Source organism: Micrasema longulum, unplaced genomic scaffold (assembly GCF_059751315.1).
Source record: "Micrasema longulum isolate JH-2025_06_02 unplaced genomic scaffold, ASM5975131v1 h1tg000309l, whole genome shotgun sequence".
In the NCBI taxonomy this organism is placed as follows: Eukaryota; Metazoa; Arthropoda; class Insecta; order Trichoptera; family Brachycentridae; genus Micrasema; species Micrasema longulum.
Window position 1 is genome coordinate 394,594 of NW_028277513.1, and position 23,263 is coordinate 417,856.

At 32.2% G+C, this 23,263-nt stretch overlaps 1 protein-coding gene across 2 annotated transcripts; it reads right to left on the reverse strand.

Annotated features, from left to right (window-relative positions):
* Positions 1–2,201: 2,201 nt before the first annotated feature.
* Positions 2,202–8,568, reverse strand: LOC148282624 (uncharacterized). Of its 2 annotated transcripts, none has more exons than XM_088224800.1 (3): positions 8,188–8,568; positions 4,363–4,604; positions 2,202–3,436 (listed from the first exon to the last, which is right to left on the reverse strand). In XM_088224800.1, exons 2-3 carry the CDS (start codon positions 4,564–4,566, stop codon positions 3,110–3,112), a joined length of 531 nt encoding a protein of 176 aa, XP_088080926.1. In that variant the 5' UTR covers positions 4,567–4,604; positions 8,188–8,568; the 3' UTR covers positions 2,202–3,109. The 2 variants fall into 2 exon arrangements, with proteins under 2 accessions (XP_088080926.1, XP_088080927.1); XM_088224801.1 differs by having other exon boundaries at positions 8,027–8,566.
* Between the last annotated feature and the right edge of the window lie 14,695 nt (positions 8,569–23,263).

Consider the following 23,263-nt stretch of genomic DNA (forward strand, 5'->3'; position numbering starts at 1 on the left):
TTATTTGTTTTTAAAGTCAAATAAGTAAAATCAATAAGTGGAGATTGGCACTCAAAAAATGCTGAAATTACTATTAAATAACGTGGATGCGTAATAAGATAATGAACATAGTGGCATTCGTAACTCAATTTTCTAAAAATGGTTTATTGAACATACAAGAACTATGGCAGCGAATTTATAATACAACATACATATTGTACCTTAAAGGATAAACCACAGGAGTCACATTAAAAGATACATGAAATGTTCAGGAAATGAGATTTTGTTATTGTGCGATTTCCAAAACATGATAACTCTTGAACCAAATGAGATAATTTAAATATATTAAAAACTTTCAATGTAAAAAATGATTGTTTTAATAAAAGTACATATAAAAATAGTGTATCTGATGTTGTTTGCATTTAAACAAATTGTACTTCAGATTTTTATTTTAACTTAAAAAGCATTTTTATGGTGAAAATGACCTTCGGTGTTTCACGTATAAAATAGCTTATTGCAATAATTTCTGAATTTTTAACTTCAAAGCGGCAAAAAATTTACTCCCGTGTTTTATCCTCTAAGCTACAGGTTATATTCATCTTATGAGAAATTGCAAAATTTTACTTGCATCTTTTATAGACGTGGAGTAATTTAAATCAAATGAGAATTAATAAAGCTAATATCAAAGTAAACAAAACTAAAATTAAAGTCGAATGAAAACACTAATTAGCTAATTGATTATGCTTTTATATTTAAAAAAATAAATGGAATGAGAATTCAATCTAGGAAAGAACAAAATGGGTTTTGGATGAGGAATAAAATATTGCTTATGTCGACAAGACAAAACTGATACTCTTCACAGAGATCATAAAACCAGAGTTCCCCGCTGGTAATATTCACATTCTTATAATATACCAAAGTAATTTAATTTTGGGGGCCATTTAAAAGGAGTTGTATATAACTTACTATTATAAAATGGGAATCAAGTTGGGGTAGAGTGGGATTCGAACCTTGAACCTCCAATCCGAGCCACGGAACTACGACTTAATTCTGCCACTAATATTAATAGCAGGTTTGTAAACAGAGATATATTCGGGTCATCATTTTGGAATAGATTATAAATAAGTAATATGTAATATGTGTTAAGAAGCTTCCGGACCAGTGATAATTTTTATTTAGACATATTTTAATTTAAAATATTGTATATTTTTCTGTCTAAATAAAGGATGTAAAAGAGCCTTTAAATATAAGTCACCACACATCTGACCCTAAGTCGTGGAGAAAAAATAAATAGCTTTTTGCATTACAACTTCTATTTAAATTATGAAGACTTTTTTACAAAATCATTAAAATATAAAGGAACCACAAGCGATGATTTATGACGTGTTTTTTTTTTTTAATAATGTACTACCTTTATTCAATCCAATGCATATAATTAATTCTTAGTTAATTATTTTTCAAAGTAATGTGTAATAAATTAGCCATTGTTTACGATAAAATCAAATGCATAGACAAGACAAATTTAAAGAGTCTGCAAATATCTGATAATGATTAATGGAAATATTGACATAAATATCTATAAAAATACATTTGTATCAATTTAAATAATTAATCATATGAATAATACAGGTGGTTTAAATATTTTTTAAGCTGCAAAAACCAAGAGTTCTGTGCGCTATCCAATGCAGAGAGTTCATAGAGCCAGTTTGCCAATGGTACGGTTGTATGAATATTACATTTGTATAAAAAAATGCAGGTAAACATCTGAAAATAGAATGTAACAAGTAATGTTTGGAAGCTCTCTGTTTAAGCTCGTATTACACGCGTCAGAAAATGGTACAAGATCTTATACAAGATTTGACCTGATGAATGTTGTGTCGTGTAATACACAAATTTATGAAGTATCTTTACTTAAGAGAGTACGGATACTGTCCGCGGTTGTACCCGTCACACTTTATACTGGAAATGCTTGGCTACAGCAGTCTGGAGAAAAAAAGAAATGCATAACTGCTTATGTATTTTTTTAATTGATTCGTCGTATTACGATCAAGTTGGATGTAATGGAGAGTATTTTTCTTTGCGTTTCTAATAACTACCTTAGACATAGCCGGCTTAAGCTGTTTAATCTTTCTGTAATGCCAGTAGGAAAAGCAACGTCTTTACTCAACCGTATCTCTTCGGATATTGACATCTTTAGAGAAAGGTTTTTAAAATAGAACTTATTTTTAATTTTGGTGATGCTGTTGGGAATACGAAAAGAGATTGGTTGCAACAGAGATGGGACATCGCATTAAGCATTTCGAAAATGCGTCTATCTCTGTTCTACTACATGTTACTGAAAGAAAGTTCAGAGAGGATAAAGTAAAAATAAAGGCTTCCTTTTACTCTAATTACTGGGCATTTTTATTTTACCAGTTTTTCACATTCTAATTGCATTGCTAATTTTTTTTGTGTTATTCATACGCCTTGAATATATTTTTTGTAATGTAAATAAACATATTGAAAAATTAATTGAATTTGGGTAAAATCTGTGTCAAATTCAGAAAAATTAAACCACTATTATAGCATCCTATTTCTCTACAAAAATTTGAACCAAGATTTGGCATCCACGCCTGTCATACTGTTTTAACTGTCAACTTTAACTGTCAACTTTAAGTGTCAATGTACATTTTTTGTTGCTTGTGTCATTTTATTTATTCATGTTTATTACGATCCATGTTATTTTAGATACGTCACATTGATTATTGATAGCATAATAATATATTGTAAGTAGACGCGTCATCACAAGATAGCTTGCTGTGTCAACTTTGAAACTGCCCGTTGTCTGCCATGGCACAGAAAACATCCACGTACTGAGCATGCTAATGCGCAATTTTCAATCATAGAAATCCAGTAAATAAAATGGTCCAAGATTTGCCACAAGAATTATAGATCTTGTACCATTTTCTGACCCATGTATACGAGCTTTAAAATACATTTTTTATTAAAGAAAGCTTCCAGAGGAATGTAATTGTGTTTCAGAGATAACTGTACCATACATACTATCAAACTTTACCCAAGGGGCACTATCCCGCTTTATGTACTCCACTTACGTATGGATAATAGAAAAATAATAATCTACAAACTATGTTTATTCCGCAGTGATCTGAATGGGTATATTGCTCTCGGCGAGATGAATCGGCATCGCTTCAATCTGTTCTTCGATGACTTCTTGATTTTCGATTTCCACTTCTTCGTCAGCGTGATGGACTCCGTTCTCCGCAATGATGTTCCCGGGCTGGGCGGTGACCAGAAACGCTTCTTCCTGGGATGGTTCTCCGTCAATTACCTGTTTGTTTCCGGTTATCTCCTCCTGCAGCTTCTTGCCAAAGTCTTCATCCGTTTCGGAGATTCTGTTTACGAGTTTGTCGCGGTCCTCGTTCGTCCAATTCGTGAACCAGTCATTGAACAATTTAACCTGAAATTAATTTTAATTTAAAAAAAATAAATTTTTTTTAGTCGCTCTCAAGGTCAAGGGAATATTATTTAATAATATTTTTAATTTGTCCAAATGTTTGTAGACAAAGATTGGATTTCATCCCCTTATTAAGATTGACATATTACAACTATTTGGTTCAGCAGGATGAATCTCACCCACGTGATAAAGGTTTCAGCTCTTTTACTTCACAAAAGTCAACAGATGGAAGAGTTAAGGAAATGTGGATGTTCAAACATGGGCAGAATGGTGAATGTTAGACAGTGTGTAAAGTGGCCACTTAAACCAGCCAAGGACAGGTCATAAGCCCTGTAAATGCCTAGACTTCCATATTCCCTTCTCAAAAATGTTTTCCCTCTCTGTTGAAATAAATTTTAAAGAAATATGGAAGCTATGCATTTAAAGGGCTTACGACCTTTCATCAGCTGGTTTAAATGGCAGCTTTACATACTGTGCAACATTCACCATTTTGCCAATGTTTGAGGTGTGTTCAGAAAATAATGGGAATTTTTTAATTTCGCAAGTTTGGAGAGACTAATTGTCAATTTTTTCAGACAATCAAGACAAAGTAAACAATGAATACAGATGAAAATTTAAGCATACTTCAGGGACATGTATACCAACATAATAATAAAAAAAATAGACAATCGGACTCTCCAAACCTACAGGTTTCAGCTGTTTAATCGCTTAAGGACGACACCCACCCGAGTATACTCGGTCGGCTATTATATGCGAAAATTCTAACAACCGAGATAGAACCAACCAAACTTAGATGCGGTAAGGACCAATCTCGAATATACTCCGGTAAAAATAAATAATGCCACAAGGTTTTTTAGTTCTTTGCTTTTATATATATTTATCTGAGTCTATTTTTATATTTTGTATATTAAGTTCTATTTATATCTCACCCGACATTGGAAGAGATTCATGGGTTTATCCTGACAGTTGACAGAATTCATGGAGTTGACAATGCCATTGACGTAGGCACCGTTGGCGGCGATTTTCTCTGCGAGGATGGGCAGGAAGTCCTGACGCTGCAGTTCACTCCACTCCTCGAACCACTGGACCATGTACCGCAACTGGGCATCGTTTGACAAATTTGGAGCTGCCATCGTTTGTAACTGAATAATATTATTGGAGCCCGGAACAACTGGAAGGCAAATATGAGACCTTGAGAAATGTCTGACGAATGAAAGAAAAAACTTGGAACAGATTTTAAAATGTATTTATTTTTATTTATTTATACCATATCATATACATAAAATTATACATTTAAACAAAGTTGCTTCGATTGTCTAACAAGGGTTATTTAAGTTACTACAAAGGTTTTCTGTATGAAAAGCAGAATATGCCTACAATTTTTTCTCCTAAACTTGTTAAATTATAGGTTACCGACGAAGATACTTTGAATGTTCATGCAAATATACTCATTTTCGTACACAATTATCGGTTTTTCTTTATAGACAGCCAAAGATAACTCTGTTAACTTCCCATGTAATCAGGGCCCTGGACAGTAAAAACATAAAAATAGTAATAAATACACAATAAGTTTTTCTGGGTCATTATGCCATGTGTCATTGGTACTATTTACTGACATTTTGGATCGCATTAGAGCTGATGGTTGGGTCATCAGGGTTGATGTCATTTGTGTAGATAGATGTGTGACATTAAGTATCTATGGCATTTCAGTCTACAATTTTACATGATTTCTTTATAACTTGCTCAGATTAACCTTAATGTACCTTACCGTAATTTGCGTACCAATGCTGTCTTTGCTGTGGGAAATTATAAAACCAACATAGGATTCATTTCCCCTCGGCCGAGGAACCTCAGAACAGTGAATAAAATCTCATTAAACGGTACTGTCGATGTGTTCTTACAGCAAAGGCAAGCATTCAAGAAGCAAGCGGTGTTGTCACTCCTGACTCGCGATAACACACTTGCCATGTCCGCCTAGATTATGCCATAATTATACCTTTGTAAATTTAAATAGATTTTAAGATTGTTTAGATTAAGTGTTATTATATCATATATATACTCATTAATGACAACCTGTTAGGGCTTCCATTAGCCTATTGATTGGCCTAAAAATAAAAACTTGGTACCAGAATGATTTCCATCGTTTATACAGGATGTTCATTAAACCCTGTCACATCCGAAACCACGATAATCAGTATGAACAAGAAGACATATTGACTAAAATTTAAAAAAATACAATATCAATAAAAGCCAATGGTCGCTTACTTCTGCAGGGGAGAAACGAGGGGGGGAGGGGGGAGCCTGATACCCTGACAACCGAGCTCCCCTCACTTCTCCCCTGCAGAAGTAAGCAACCATTTGTTTTTTTAAAAATTTTATTTAAAAAAAATTATTTGATTTAAATATTTTTTTAAATATGCTAATATGTCTTTTTGTCCATACTGATCATCGTGGTTTTGGATGTGACAGGGTTTAAAGAACACCCTGTATTATTGGAATGTTTGTAGATTTCGATTGCCTCTTTTACCAATCTAGTTTGGTGACTTTTTATTATCTCTAAGATTATCCACTCGCAGGAAAACTTATGCCCCGTTTCTATGTGGTCTTTGGCTAAAGTCGATTTTTCGGGATAGCCGAGCCTGCATGCACTCAAGTAATAATGAGAAAGTTCAGTGCGTTTTTTATATATTTTTATTTGTTCATTAATTCATTCTATTCAACTAGGCCAATATTTTTTATTTTATTATGTATTGTATTATCGGCGTTATGATTTTTTTTAAGTTTTGTATTTCTGAAATTACTCCGCGTGTTACGTCTCGAGTTCTCTTCCGCTTCTTCTCAGTCAGTTCTGCCGATTGGTCCGTTGACGGTAAACAAAGCAGAAATCTTCCACAATTTTTATCATTTGCTGATTTGTATGAACTAGTGACATCGTTAAAAGTATTTCGTTTTTATTAAAATATTTTTTTCTCTGGAGGATCTTCGTGAACACCATATGCTCCAACTCGGGAGCGGACATGGAATGAATGAATGAACTGTTCTACGTTTCTCTAATGAAGACAGATTAAGAGATTGATCTATATCAGCGTAGGAATAATTACCCTTTGTAATCCGAGCAACCGTGCCAATTTTCTTAGAAAACGGTGTTGGACAGACGCGATATGGTCAATATGAGTCCTATAAATGGAAACCAAATCGGAGAAACATATCGAGCCATAATCGGAAGAACGACGTAAGCGTCATTTTTGGAAAATTGCAATTTTTTAAGGAAAAGTGTTCTTTATTGCCCCCTGCACAAGTGTTAAAAACATCATAGCTCTATAAAATTTACCTGCCACATTTAAGGATATTTATTTATATTTATTTTATTTATCAAAAGAAAACAACAGCCATAATAAAAAAAAAAATACAATATTTACAAATAAATTAAAATTGTAGGCCAATTAGTTTTCTGTGTATTACTCCGCATCATTCCACTCTTAAAAAAAAGTATGCTGACATATTATTTAAAGCTAAGCAAAACAACGTAACTGACGACAAAGTAGGCGGTTACGCTAGCTCGCACCACTGTCAGAGTTATAGGCAAAACAGCGTTACCGCCACTATCTTAAAAGTGGAAGGTATTTAAACAATTTGGTTGTCATTTCAGTATTGGCAGTAACCAATCATTATAAATCCCATTTACCGAATTATTAAAAAACATATATATGGAACAAAAATTAAAAAAAACCTTCTCTTGCACAATTCACTATTTGTCGCTTACGTTTTTTTGCCATTATGGCTCGATATTCTAGATGGGGTCGAACTAGTGAGCAGTAGAGATTTTTGACGGTATCAATATTTTTGAAGTCAGTTGACATTCTATTGATAAAAACAAGTAGTTTAAAAGATTTGTTTTTAATATTATCAAAATAGGCGAGTTTATCTTTATTAATTCCTCAATATTAGCAGAGTACCCTTTAAAGTCAAAATCATCAATCCAGTGCAACGTTTTTCGATCATTTGTTACATAAAGGAAAGGTGATCGGTGCAATGCTACAGGCGCCAGTCCAGGAAAAATTAAATATTGCAATTCAAACATTTAATAATTAAATTTAATTAGTTTAATATACTACAATATTTCAATTTCACTCCCAGGAATCGATCCTAGGGCCTCAAAAATGGCAGGCGACGCCCTAACCACTACACAACAAGGCGAACTTATCTCAACTCGATTTCCTTATTCAGGAATTTTACCTGAGAGCAGCCATCGAGCTTAAAACACTTGTCCAGGGTTCACACACAAAACTGAATTCTTTATCTGCCTGGACACAGACAAAATCAATACAAATATGAATAATTATTCTGGCAATCAAAGTTAGACACAAAATTATATATTTAAGTCAATTTATAGACTTAAATATTGATAAAAATAGCTTTAAGCTAGTTTATTTTTTATCGTTTTAATATAATTCCCATTTCAGACGCGTTATATACGATACGATTAGTTAAATATTAGAGGTGTTCACATGGATAAATAAATTACAATAAATGAAAGCATGCTCTCAATAATTGACAGCAGAAGAAATAAAAATGAAAGTAATTATTAGTTACCAAAACAATTGTATGATAGAACTTTAAGAAGTAATAAGATAGACGTTTGTTTGAAGTAAGGTATTTGTTGACATCTCGTATCAATTTATCACAATATACAAAGATTATTATCAAATATTGGAAATGTGTCAATTTCTAGTACCAAGAATGTTTTCACATACCGTTACGGAGAAATTTCACTTTGACAAATGCACTTTCTACGCGATACAAAAGCAATTAATAAAATTTGCAGACTTGCAGTAATGGCGTTGATGGCAACAAACTATAAATATGTTAATGTAAGAAACAGATTAAACAATGTCAACAAAAACTCGTGACAGCCAAAACGCCGACTATCTTGACAGAAAGTTGTAAATTTTGTAAACTAAGCCCTTAAAGTTGGTAGCAGTGGGTACGACCTCAAGGTCAATTTATGTCAAACGCGGCAACTTGAAGATAATTTGGTTAAGAAAGTAAGCCTTCCAAAACCTACAATCTTATTCAAACACGCTGATGAATAAATTGTATTTATTATGTCAAATACTATTTCATTTTTATGAAGTGTTGTACATATAATTGTATCTTTCATTCAACTTTTATTATTTATGTCCTACAGTAGAGACATCTGCTAATCTTTGTTTGTAAATCTCTTATAATATTGTTTGTTAATATATTCGCGAGATGCCGCTCCAACAGTAAATTATCAATTTTATTTATGTGATAAAATCATTATTAAATTTTGGTGTAATTAACAACATATTTCACTATATAATTCGATTTTTCGAATTATATAGTGAAATATGTTGGGACAACAAATGCCTTCAAGTTTTTATTACATAAATGGTGTTAACAACCAAAAATCGTCATTTTCATGTTTTTATAAAAAAACTTTTGTCTATTTTTTTTATCTAATCACTATATTACAAATAATTTTACCAAAAAATTCAGTTAAAAATATTAATTCTGGACCAAGTTATCAGCTCAATGGTTAACCCTTTTCTTACAAATAATGCCTAACTGTAGCTATCTTCAGTAGGTACTTCTTAGCGGTTTATCTAAATTCAATAAAACATGTGTTTGTCCAGTGCCTAATCGAAGCTTAATCAGAGGAAAAATTATTTGATATTTTATTTATGTTATTTATAACCTTTCCAATTCATGTATCTCAAATTCTTTCTTGTACGAATTGCTTATTGATCCATTCTGTTTATATTTTGTTGTATTTAAACTGTTCCTTGTTATGATATGTAATATTTGTTCCATTGAAATAAAATGTTTTAATTTATTTTTTACAATAAATTTTGTTTTAACTTTTCTAGTCATTAGTTTTACCATCTTATATGTATTTTACTGTAAGTTTCTAGTATCAGGTTTTTGGTGGGTTTTTCTAATAGTGCCTTTTGAAAGACATGTTGGAATTATGTTAATTTAGTTATATGTCTTTTATTACAATGATCATTTTATTTTTTCCTGTACACAATATTTTTGTTGTCTGTTTGTGTTCATATTGTTATTCCTTTCTGTTTGTATTGTTATTATAATTTGTAAATACGTGCAACTTGTTTTTGGCTGATGTTGTCATATTTTGGTAGAAGAGCTAGGAAAAAAATCGAAGCTTTTTTTCAAATTGAACAAAATGGCGGGCTCTGAATAGATACTTATGCATTTTGAGGAAAATGGCGCTCGTTAATTGTTTAAAAATTATTTTTTAATTATTTATTGAATTATATTTCATTATTATATATTTACATGATATTTGAGTCAATCTAAACTGCCTAACTAGGAATAGTTTTTTCGTTCATTATCTTAAGGTGATTCCAAATGAAAATATGAAACGAATTATTCATAGATGGCGCTATTATAATTTTTTTTTGCAAAATACCATTTTTACGTTTAATTTCAATGGAAATTTTACAAAACTTGGTTTGCGGAAACTTTACACTATATTGATTGCAACAAATACCATAACAATGTAATTTATGTAATTTTTTGAAAATGGTGTACAAAACAAAAAATAACTTATCTTGTTTTTGTTTTGTACTCACCCTGACCAATACCAAGTAAAAATAAGACCCTCACCTTCCTCATCCTGGCAACCCCACCTCCCTTCCATGAATCTGAGATGAGGTAGGAAATATATTTTTGGACCGACGCCGACGCGACGTAGTATTGTTGCCTTTGAGCCAAAAATGTATTAACCCCACTCTGTAGAATCAGATCCCTGTTCGAGTGTCTAGTATTGTGATTACGGTAAATTAATGGGTGTTTTCCCCTATTGAGATGTGTGACCGCTACTTACTGATCTCAATATATAGTGTTGACGAATATCAGAACTTCTCTATTTTTTAAATATTTTTTTATTACCCTTATCACTGATTTTTGTGACATAGCTGCTGAAGTCATCCCAGTAGCTCAATCACAAATAACTATCGATGTGCTAATAAGCGACATGAAAATTATTTCTCACCATGGTTGTTTATCGTATTCGCGATCACAATGGAACATCCGTGAACACCTAATATTAAATGTCAAAATATTTACGTTTCGCGACGTATAATCCTGCTGCGCAATCACATTCTTGAATTTTATCGGTGTAAATATGGAAAATATTCAAAAATTGCTATTTTTATTTATTTATTTATTATTTATTATGCCATTTAATGCATTTAGCCAGCGGTTGGCAAGCCAAATGTCAAGAAAAGCAATCGCCATAATAATTGTAATTTAATTTTCCCTTTTATTGTATTAGATACTTCTTACTATTTTTCAAATGCAATATATTGTATTATTTTTTATAGTAAACGCTGATTTTTCGCCAGTGAACTGTATTTATTTACGAGGAAAACAAAAAAAACAAATGGACACGAGCGTTGACTTAGAGATTACACACGCGTTGACTTACGACTGCGATAACTTAAGCATGTTCATTTTTTCTTTTTTTTTCTTTAAAGGATTAACCCGCTAAGCCTACATTTAAAGGCTTGTCAGCAGGTGGGAAAGAGGGGATATGGAAAGAGGCTATGAAAAATACACCACAACACCCTGACCAATTGAGAAAAAATCTTTCTTGAATTTTTTTGCAACTGGCGGGAATCGGACCCGCGACGGCAGTTTAACAGTTAGCCGTCTGACCAACTGCGCCACGGTGTCTGTCCATATTATCATTGATCATTGTGATCGCTCAAATGCTTAGCATGTTTTTAAGCACGTCGATAGTTATTTTTGATTGAGCTACTGGGCTGCTATTTCGAACACTTTTATCTCGCGTATTTTGTATGCGAGATAAAAGCTTTTTCTATGGCCGCGAGAGCGTTTGAAATAGCAGCCCTGCGGTAGTATTCTGAATGCAAAACAGCGCGTAGAAAACGCATTTTTAACCCTCCCTCCCCTAGTACACATTGCGTCTAATAACCATAATATCTTTATAAATATAATAAACATTGAGTTTAGATTTTCAGTATTCCTCCATTACACATTTACGTATCCACTAAAATAATTTGTTATTAAATTATAAGTACTTATTAGGCACAAAAAAGCATTCGGAAATCGGGGATAAATTACAAATATAATCAAAAGTATATTCACAGTTTACCAATAACACATGGTGTTACATGTCCAGTCACGTAGTCCAGTACCAGCTACTTATTAACTGTTAGATTTGAAATATTATCATCTTTGAATTAAATTATGGTTAATTAAAGTCATTCCCTATTAATATTCCATTTTTCCCTGTTTAAATCTCTTATATTTTTAATGTGTAGTGACTACACAGCACCGTAACGCGCGGGTGTTTTTAGGACAGTAATGAAAAGGTTAACGCGGATGTACGTACTAAATACATGCTAACAGAGCGATCGCTTCGCGCGCAATTCCGTTCAGAATACCAGCCCTGAACATTTCATTCAATGTGACTTCCGTGGATAGTATATAGGTACTAGGTACTAACTTAAGTACACAAGCACCTGGGCAGGTACCTACGCGATGTATCACTATCATCATTACGAGATAAACATAATTTTAAAAAAAATTAATCCAACTAATCTATCTATCTATATATATAAAAATAAATCGCCGTGTTGTGTCTCGCAAAAACTCGAAAATGGCTGAACAGATTTACGTGCGGTTTTTCGCAAAATTTTCTAATCCACATACTGAAGGTTTACAAGTAATAACAATTTATTATATAAATAAAACACGAGTGATACTTTAATCCACAAATTTGGAATATCCTGTGACCGGTTTCATCGCTTTCGCGACATCTTCGAGACTGGTATCTTTATTAAAGAGTTAAATGTATTTATAGAAAACAGAGGTAAGGATAGATAATTCAAAGTTATATGTAAGTAAATTAAATAAAGTTATTTTTATCTTAAGGATCATTATCAAAAAAAATTCTTTGGGTAAACTAATGAGTTGATATAATGCTATTTTAATGAGTTTTAAAGATTAAAGTATCACTCGTGTTTTATTTATATAATAAATTACAATGAACTTCCATCAAGAATTTTCACTTACAAACTTAAATGTTTTAATAGCGTCTATACAGTTAGATATTAATAAGTGCAAGAATATCAAACCAGCCAAAATCCTTCTGAATTCTAAACTTAAGATATGAAAGCACCCTTGACGATTATAATAGTTAATTATGAGAGTATTTGATCCAATTCTAAATATTATATGTTGTATACCATTATTGGTTAATTTTCTTATTTTTTTTTTTAATAGGCATAATATTGTCAATTACTTTCATCACAAAACGATATTCTCTTTCATTTACTTCGCATATGGTTGTTTCATTATTCTAATTTTCTTTTTGATAATCCATACTTATTTTTTCTTTGTTGTAATTCTGTTCTTTGACACAAATTTTCGAAAAAATCCAATAAAATTCTATATACCGGTTTCAAACAGTCTATTCCTCAGGACACCAATTACACTTACATGCTAATACCACTATACATAACATTAGTTGATAGTTGCAGAACATTTTGGCAGTCCGAGAAATAATATAATATCATATATATGGCATCCCACAAGGTACTATTCTAGGTCCTATACTCTTTATAATCTATGTCAATATAATGTTCAATTTACCACTTAAGGGTGAAATCATTTCTTACGCCGATGATACTGTGATGATTTTTAATGAAAAAACTTGGAATGAGGTTAATAAAGTGGCAAATATTGACTTAAAAGTTTTTAAAGAGTGGTTAGATCAAAGTTACTTGACAATGAACTCAGAAAAAACCCATTACCTAACTTTCACATTAAACAATAGAAATAGACATAACCTTATAGACCTAAAATCTCACGACAAAAACTGTGAAAACCATACAAACTGTTCTTCTCAATGTGTTACCCTGACCGAAAAATCTAAGATAAAATATCTGGGAATAATAATCGACCAAAATATTAAATGGAAAATATAGAAAAAATATAGATTCAATGTGCAAAAGACTAAGAAAATTATTCCACATATTTTTAAAGCTTAGGGGTATTTTATCGACGAACCAATTGAAGACAGTTTATTATGCTCTCGTACAGTCAATCATTCAATATGAAATAGTTGGATGGGGAGGGGCTTATAACGCTCATCTTAGACCCTTAAAAGTTCTACAGAAAAAAATCATTAAAATAATACTTTATAAACCATCCTTGTTCCCAACTACCGAACTATTAAAAAAAAAATGTTTTAAGAGTGGAGGATATCTACGGAAAGTGTTGTATGCTCCAGGTCCATAAGGAGAGCCTCCCATCGGACCGTATTACGGGAAGGTTAAGAACAGGATGCCTTGCTCTACAGACTCTACAGAGAACTAAAACTACCCCAGCCAAAAACATTATACTTACATAGGACGGAAGCTTTTCAATAATTTACCACAAAATCTAGGTCAAAAAATAAATTACGGAAAATTTAAGGATAAATTAAAGAAAAGCTTCTTGACATAATTAACATTAACTGTATTCTGAAACTGGAGATGTATGTTTAATATGTGCCTGTGTTTATACATTTTATGTTTTTATTTAATATTTTTAAGTGTTATATTTTCTCAATTTTTTAAAAATGCTTTAATTTTTTATTTATTCTATTATTATTTTGTTTTGCATTTTTAGTTTCTTTTTTATGTTATTTTGTAAACTTGCCAAACACAAGAGCCAGACTCTTTTTTGGCAAGTTCAACCTTACGTGTCCCATTTTTATATTGAATGTATTGTTAAATGTTTATTTATGCCAATAAAGGTTTTTATTTAAAAATAAAAAAAATAAAAATATACATTATATATATATATATATATATATATATATATATACATATGTATCATAAACCTTTTAAACATGCAGAGACATATGAAAAACTCTACAAAACATTTGTTCGTCCCCGGGTAGAATACTGTACTCCTATTTGGTCACCTTACTATAATGTAAGTATTAATAGACTAGAAAGGGTCCAACAAAAATATTTTAAGCAGGTCGACTACCGGTTGAACATTAACTTTTCTAATCATGCTGAAAGTATGCAGTACCATGGAATAAACTCCCTTAAAAATCGAAGAATATTGTTGGACCAGTTATTTTTATTCAAATTAATAAATAATAAAATTGATTCTCCAAACCTACTTGAAAGACTTTCATTCCGTGTGCCATCTAGACCGACAAGACTAAATCTTCTGTTTTACACTGAAAACGCGTCAACAAACTATTTTAAGCAACCTACAATACCTAGAATATGCGGCCAATATAACAATTTATTTACCGAGGCTGATATTTTTTGTGACTATGTATGTAAATTTAGGTCAAAAATTATGGAAATTTTGAGAGAAGCAGACATTTAACTTTATTATTATTGTATACATATTTTTTCATTTCTTTTCTTTTACATTTATTAAATTTAACATAATTTAAATTATTGTATTAAGTGTAAACAATTTTTTGGTGTGTGCATGAGTTTCTTACACTAATATACAAAGAAATTGGCAATATATGTGTACATACTGTTTGTTTACCTAATAAAATAAATAAATATACAAATATTAACTAAAATTCATTTAAATGTTTGCCCACAACGTTAATGCTTATATAAATCATTGGGGTATATAACTAGAGTAAACATAACCGTTCGAAATATGTTCCCTTAACCTGCGGCCAATTGGTCTATGTTTGATAGAACAGGCTTTAGTCTGTTGCGAGTTGCGAGCGTTCGCCGGCTATGTACGCTATGATACTGCACAAATCGATCTAAAAAAAGCGATGGTATAACCTTTCACCGGCAAGTAATGTTCTTATCTTAATCAATACTTCTTTAAAATAGCTATTTTATTGCCAAAAAACGTCTTATTAATGTGTTATAATTCGTGAGTTATCTCCTGTCTCCGTCCTGCTCAGTTAATCGGGCGTAAAGCGAAACGAGAAACAAAGGTGACGCGTATGCGGAAGGGAGCGACATACTGAATAGAACTTACAGTAGACCGATGTAAACAGTCCGTGCTTTTTACTGTACTACTTGTTTTACTTGTCAAAGTCAACGTGACAAAACTTGCTATCTCCGCTGGTCAATCCCTGTCCTTTCGGGGCGACTCTTTAGCTCGGATTTGTATGAAGTGTTATCGCTATACATTATATCTCAATGATATAAATAATATTTAATATCATGAGATAGTGGACACCTGCATAAATTGGCTGATAACTAAAAAAGCTCAACGCGTCTTTCGGAATTATCAATTAAACTTTTGAACTTTTTCGGCTTGCACTTTTATTTTACTAGCCTTTCTTCCAGTTTTAGCTTAACGGGGTCAAATTACTGAGAAAGTACAAAATTCCGGAATCAAAAAGTGAAAGCTAATGCTGGAAGAAATCATATAAAAAATGGACCTTCTGCTTTATTTGTGTAAAACAAACAGCAACATCAGATAAGCCTCCAATTTTTGCATAATAAAAATATAATATTGTGGATGAATTATATCATTGATATAAAAAATAGGTTTCTCAACGGGAAATCTCGCGTCGAGAATACATTTAACAAATAACAGTTTTTTTGAAATTCACAAATAATTTATTTTTTTCAGAAATTTCTCCGTGCCGGGTCGTTCACACTGTCCGTCCAGAGTCCATTATCGGGGTTTATGTAATTTGTACACCTGTGCACTGAAATATCGGCGTAAGTATAGCCTGTGAGCTCGCCAATACATGACAGATGACAGTAAACATAACCATAGAAAAACATAGCAGTTGAGCTCTCAGAAGTAAAGCAACGTGAATGCAGCAATGCTTGAACTACATGTCAATAATATTCTAATAATAAATAATATTATTTGGCCACACGGAACTTTAAAGCACACCTTGGTTTAATTACTAATAGTTTTTTATCGGTTAGGTAGGTGTATTTAAAAAAAAATGTTGCGTACCTGAAAAAAGCACAAATAATTATGTTTTTGTAAATGATGTCAGTAGCGACACTCAGAGAGTGGCTTTGTGACGTTTTGACACTTTTTATAAGAAATTCATGGCGTAGCCGAAATACTGTTATAAAAACGAGGATGTTTTGTTGATTGACGTTAGCAGGCGCTACCCAGGGGCGACTTTGTGACGTGAGAAATTATTTAAAAAAGGAGATTCATGGCGTAGCCAAAATATTGTAATTAAAACGAGGATGTTTTTGTTGATTGACGTTAGCAGGCGCTACCCAGGGGCGACTTCATGACGTGATGAAATTATTAATTTAAATATTTTTTTTCATTTTACATAGCGTAGCCGAGATAAGAAATTGCGTGGTGTTTCGAAATTTAACCGTGTAGTAGCCGCTTAGTTACAATATTATTTTTGTATTTGTATAACTCCTGTTTTATAATGTTTATGTATTTATCGCTATAAGAATTAAACTAAAGATAGTTTTTACTTTTAATCGCTATCCGTTTTTTAAATTATGTTTGTAACACTCAATATTTATTTTTCAAGTATTCAATGTTATTTTTGCATTTTAATTAATATTGTTAATATAAAGCGTATTTTTATTTTTCGAATTTACTAGACTGTTTTTATTACAAAAAATAAAAATGCATATTTCTCTATGTATTTTTCTGTTATAAACAATCTATTAAAATAATACACATCAAATTTCCATTGTCTGTTGATTTCATTTGCAATCTTCTTTTTTTTTCGATGGTTAAAACTCTAGGAAATTCAAAGACAATAAAATTTTTACTGTCATATATTGGCGAGCTCACACGCTATACATAGCCCAAATATCTCATTGCGCCTGGGTTGGCATCTGAAGCGTAGGACTGATCACCTTACGTTCCTATAAAAGAAATATAAATGTTCCTTATTAAAGCGATAGTAATAAAACAAAAAACACCATATTCGACTATTGTTTTGCCGTATTTCAAATATCGTTCCTGTACTCTCTTTTTTGTTATGTATTGTGGGCTCCACACAACAGATGCAAACTCCGAGTTACTGCGTACCAAAGTGTGGTAAAAAGTTTTCAATTTGCTTGGTTTTTTAAAGGGTTTGAAAATTCTTAAAATGAAGCCCAGTATTTGCTAAGCTTTTTCAACAATATAATTTATGTGAGACCCAAACAGCAATCTACTATCAAGAATAACTCCTTAATCTCTAATATCGCTACACCGTGATATGGAATTATCTTTGATCGTATAATTGTGCGTAAATTTGTTTTTACTTTTAGCAAATGTCATTGAATAACATTTTGAGGTATTTAATGTACAATTGATTTTTATTACAGTAATCAATTAGACGATCAATATCTTCTTGAATATTTACACAGTGCGATATATCGTTGACATTGGCAAAGATTTTTGCATCATCAGCAAAAATGAATAATTGATAAAATTTAAAGCAATGATTTATATCATCAATATAAAGAGAAAATAAAATGGGACCTAAATGGGAACCCTGCGGAACACCAGAGCTGCAGTATTTGAAACTAGATAAGACCCCGTTTATAGCTACTGCCTGGGATATATTCGTTACGTAAGAGTTCAACCATCTTAAAAGATCGCCATGAATTCCATAATATTCTAGCTTATTAAGCAAGATGTTATGGTTAATTTTATCGAATGCCTTATGAAAATCGGTGTAGGAATATGGCGTCAACTTGAGATTTTTTGCAAATAGAATCAGTAATAAAATTAGTGAATTCTAGAAGATTAGATTCAACTGACCTACCTTTGTAAAAAACATGTTGCTGTGTTATAATAATGGGAGCGATAGCAGGTGTGAGTTGATCAACTACTGTTATTTACATAATTTTACTAAACGTTGATATTTTTTAAATAGGTCTATAATTTTCTACATCATACTTGCTTTTACATTTTTGAATAGAATACATACACTGGGGAAAATGCCTTCTGTAAAAGATTGGTAAGATATTGGAGCAGAGAGTTCATCGACACAGTTTATAATAAAAGAGGATGGAATACTATCAAGACCATCGTTATTAGATGAGCAGAGGCTTTTAATTATTTTTTAATATTAGATCAATAATGATTTCAATATGATGAAGATCAATAATCTCAATAATAATGTCAGGAAAAATATTCAGATTTGGCTTGAGGACGATATTGAAGTGTAGCATATAAACAAAATTAAACAGGTTGTACCTAGTTAGGCAGACTAGACATAATCCAGAGGAATCTATCTCCTTCACAAATTTTATTACTGATTTTTTTTGCAAAAAATCTCAAGTTGACGCCATATTCCTACACCGATTTTCAAAAGGCATTCGATAAAATTAACCATAACATCTTGCTTAATAAGCTAGAATATTATAGAATTCATGGCGATCTTTAAAGATGGTTGAACTCTTACGTAACAAATATATCCCAGGCAGTAGCTATAAAAGGGGTCTTATCTAGTTTCAAATACTGCAGCTCTGGTGTTCCGCAGGGTTCCCATTTAGGTCCCATTTTATTTTCTCTTTATATTGATGATATAAATCATTGCTTTAAATTTTCTCAATTTTTCATTTTTGCTGATGATGCAAAAATCTTTGCCAATGTCAACGATATATCGCACTATCTAAATATCCAAGAAGATCTTGATCGTCTAATTGATTACTGTAATAAAAATTAATTGAGGAATCAGGAAGAATCAGGAGAACAGAGGAATCTATTTCCTTTAATATGTAGGTGATAAAGTAATTATACTTCTTGTTAATAAATCGTAATTATTATTATTATTAACATAACATTTTGTTCATGGTGCTGAACATGCTTTCGGCCAAGTAAATAATAATTTAAATACGTGATTATTAATCTTCAAATTCAATTTTGCCCCAATACTTGTTTATTTATTTATAAACTTAGTCTGATCAAAGAGGATGATTCGAATCCCACATATCAATTTCACGTCAATAGCTAGAGTATTATTAGAGCTATTTACTCTATATTTTTTTGTAATTTCAAAAATAACAGAATGAAACATTTTCCATTTTTTTATTTTAAATTTTCAAATCATTTAGTATTTATAACAAAATATCATTAATAATATTACAGGCGATTTCACGATATGTACATTACCATTCGGCGAGATAGCAAAGTGAATGAAATACACGAAAAAGTAAAAAAAGGGTACGCGATAACGTGAATAAATTATTGCACGATGATACTTTTTACTCTCGTGACGCCTATACACAAACAGGCGCTGCGCTGGGGTCGTTTGGTCCCCTTGTTCGAACCATGTATAACACTAAGTGGCCCTACACAAGTATGTTTTTTTGGCATTATATTGGCCTATAATTTTGGTTTATTTGTAAATATTGTAGTTTTTCGTGTTTCATTAAATGCATAAATAAAACGATCTGAGCGGGTAAATCAGTTTTTTTTAATACATTAAGATGCAAAACCCTGATTTCAATAAGCTCGAGAAGGCGCCGCGGAGTCGCGTCGGAGTCGTCTCGCAACGGATTTTTCGTTATCGTTAAAACACAGAAAAGATAACGAGTCAGACGTTATTCGTTACATAAACAATGAAAACTGCGTAGGTTCTAAAAACATTTATCCACAACGATAATCTAGTCGCTAGGTCATATTTGGTATCTGTCGTTAATTCCGTTAGCATTAAAATTTCCAAGAAATTATTCATTCGGCTTTGTTCGTTATAAATAAATGTAATCCGTTATAAATTTGCCATTGTAAACACTCAGTGAATAATTTTATATGACATTAAGTCGTTACTTTATTATGATGTATTTTAAATTAAAATACACCCATTTTCAGAGTACTGACATATGAGTCGATATTACAGCAAGCCGGCATCATTCTCCTTTTATTTAAATACTCAGGCCTCAGATATTCCTAATCCATATTGAATTATTAACTCAACTAGTCTCAAGTAAACTAGTCTCAGCACTGAATATGGTAGGTATGATTTTAAATGGTACATGTTAAGCTGGCATGGTCTAAGCTTATTGCAAACGGCTTTAACCTGTTCTTCCCAATTCATTCTAAATTAAGGAAACCTATATCGTATTACTTTCCGCAAATTTTTCTATAACTCTAATATTTGATTATTTGTGATATATAGTAATGGCTAGATATTTGATGTATTACACAAGATAATTTTAGATTTTTTTTTACTACTTCTCAGCACTTTCCCGAGGTCCTCCAATCGGTAAGATTTTAGCCACAAGTTTCTTAAATCGTACCACAGGTTATTTTTTTAATATTTTTAATTGTTTATTTTTTCATACCATTACCAGTAGGTCATTCCTTTTTTAATGATTTAAAAGTTTATATCATATAAATATGGTATGACATAACCATGAAGAAGAAAAAACAAACAAACAAGATTAACATATGCTGATAGAACAAAAAACAGGATTTATTTGCAGTATTTCATTATAAATTTTAATTGTTTTTTTTTTTAAAGAAGGTGTATATCTATTCCTTCCATGCTAATCCAAGACCTCAAACATACTTTAAACGGTATCAGTGATTTAATGTTTTGTAATTCTTTAGGTAGAAGACTAAAATTAGACAGCGGAGAGACTATCACTCCCTCTCACTTCTGTTCAATGTACTTCATAGTCCTAACGCTCCTATATACCTGTGTGAAAAATTTCAACGCTTATCAGTTCATGGTTTACCTCTTCGTTCTCATTCTCAAGGCACTCTCTTAATACCCATACACAATTCCTCTTTCTTCTCTAACTCATATAGTGTCCATGCGGCTCGACTGTGGAATCATCTCCCATCCACCATCAAAGATGTTACTACATTATCTCTGTTTAAATCACGTCTGAAGAAACATCTCCTTTCTCTTCCTTAATCTCTCCTCCTTTCCTTTTTCCTCTTTCCGCTTTTTTCCCTTTTCCCATTGAGTAATAGTTTTGATTTAAGGTAATTTATAAACAAATACGTTTATTTCTATTTTTATATATTTTTCACTTTTTAATCTTTTTTTTTCTTTTTTCTATTGAATATGTTCTGTAACTTGAATTATAAAAATAAAACTTTTATTTTATTGGTTGGTTGGAAGAAATTGCCATTTGGCAATAAGCCCGCCAATGTACAAATAACATTATGTACAAAAAGTTAAATAAATAAATAAAAAATAAATAAAGGATCTTGGACCAACATGTAAGGAGTGCCTCTGTGCGAACTTAGTTCTGCATCCTGGAACTGACAGTACATTATCGAATACGTTTGAATACTACGTACTTGGATCGAATTCGAACTCATCGATCGAACTCAATTTGAAAATAGATAATAAATGGACCGTGCATATTTCAAAAATACTATCCACTAGTGAAATGAAAAGTATGAAAAACTATTGAACGTACAATTAAACGCTCTAATTTTTACCGTGTGAAATAAATTGTTTTTTCTATCCAATTACCCGTAGCACTGAACTACCCAATTGAATGTAGTAATGCATTTCATGAGACTTATGAGGGTAGATTAATTAAGAAAGACACAAAATTATTTTTAAACTTTTCCCATGGGGTCAGGTAAGTTCTCATAGAAGTACATTGTGCAGAAAAGGGGTACTTTAATTTTTCCCGCTAGGCGATTAGGGGTGCACAAAACGTTTTCCCATCTAGTATTTAATATCAATTTTGCGCACAATAATTCATTATCTCGAGTCACGGGGTTGTACCACGGGGATGGTCCACACAAATACGAAAATTGCCCGGGGTTCGCGACGTGGACGCTAACGAGTTGGACTAGTCAGTAGTGTTGCCGGTTTAATGCAACTGGGCGTTCGCAGCATTTTGTAGAATCACACCCTCCAGCAAAATGTGACTCACTGCGACCCTACTGACGGTTCGAACCCCAATTAAACTTCGTTAAATTGCATAAATCATTTATGTTATAAATTATATTTTGGTCCAATTAACATTTTTAATTTGGTTTTCGTCATTATTGGTGTTCACAGTCACGTACAATTGGTGAAAGATGTTTAGAGCCATTATTTTTTATTTTATATATTGTGATATCTTTTACTGTCTGTGAACTAAAAATAAATAGATAAATAAATAAGTATGGCGAATGATGGTATTCTACAATATTACTATAAGAAAGTGTAGGTTTTGCCCTTGTCCTGGCGTCGATTTCATCGGTGACCTCTAAACTATTATAAAAAACCATAATAAAAAAATAATATGGGGAAGATGAAGAACATAAACTTAAGAAAGGAATAATGAATCTTGTGCTTTTACAGGACTTATGACCTGTCATTTGCAATACACACATGTTTGTTCAAAATTTATTGCAACACAGAGAAAACATTCATGGGAAGGGGAAGTCTAGGTATTTACAGGGCTTATGACCTTTATGGGGGCGATACGGTTGGCTAAACCATGTACTGCGGATGCCTCCTGAGAGCCTTAACCACGCTTGCCTACATTACAAGGCATCAGGTTCTCGACGTCCTATACGTCCACTGCTGACCGTTTGTCGGCAGTTCATGTCAGAACTACGGGACGCGAACCTGACTTGGGAGGACGCACGGGAGCTAGCAGCCGACAGAGATACCTAGAGGATCTTTGTGGACACCATATGCTCCAACTAGGGAGCGGACATGGAATGAAGAATGACCTTTCGTTGGCTGGAATGTGGTCACTTTACACACTGTGTAACATTCACAATTATGAATGTATTTGAACATCTATATTTCTTGATGGAAGAATTGAAGTACTTCTCTAAAGTGTTCTCCATCTTTGTTGTAATATGTTAATATTAACAGCTCCCTATGGGGTTGAATCCAGTTCTTGTCTACAATTTTTTTAACAAACT

Excerpts from the sequence above, each read along its gene's own strand:
- LOC148282624 (XM_088224800.1), bottom strand. The coding sequence starts at position 4,566 with ATGGCAGCTCCAAATTTGTCAAACGATGCCCAGTTGCGGTACATGGTC. Across the intron at positions 3,437-4,362 it reads TGAATCTCTTCCAATGTCGG|GTTAAATTGTTCAATGACTG; the intron begins GTGAGATATAAA and ends AATTAATTTCAG.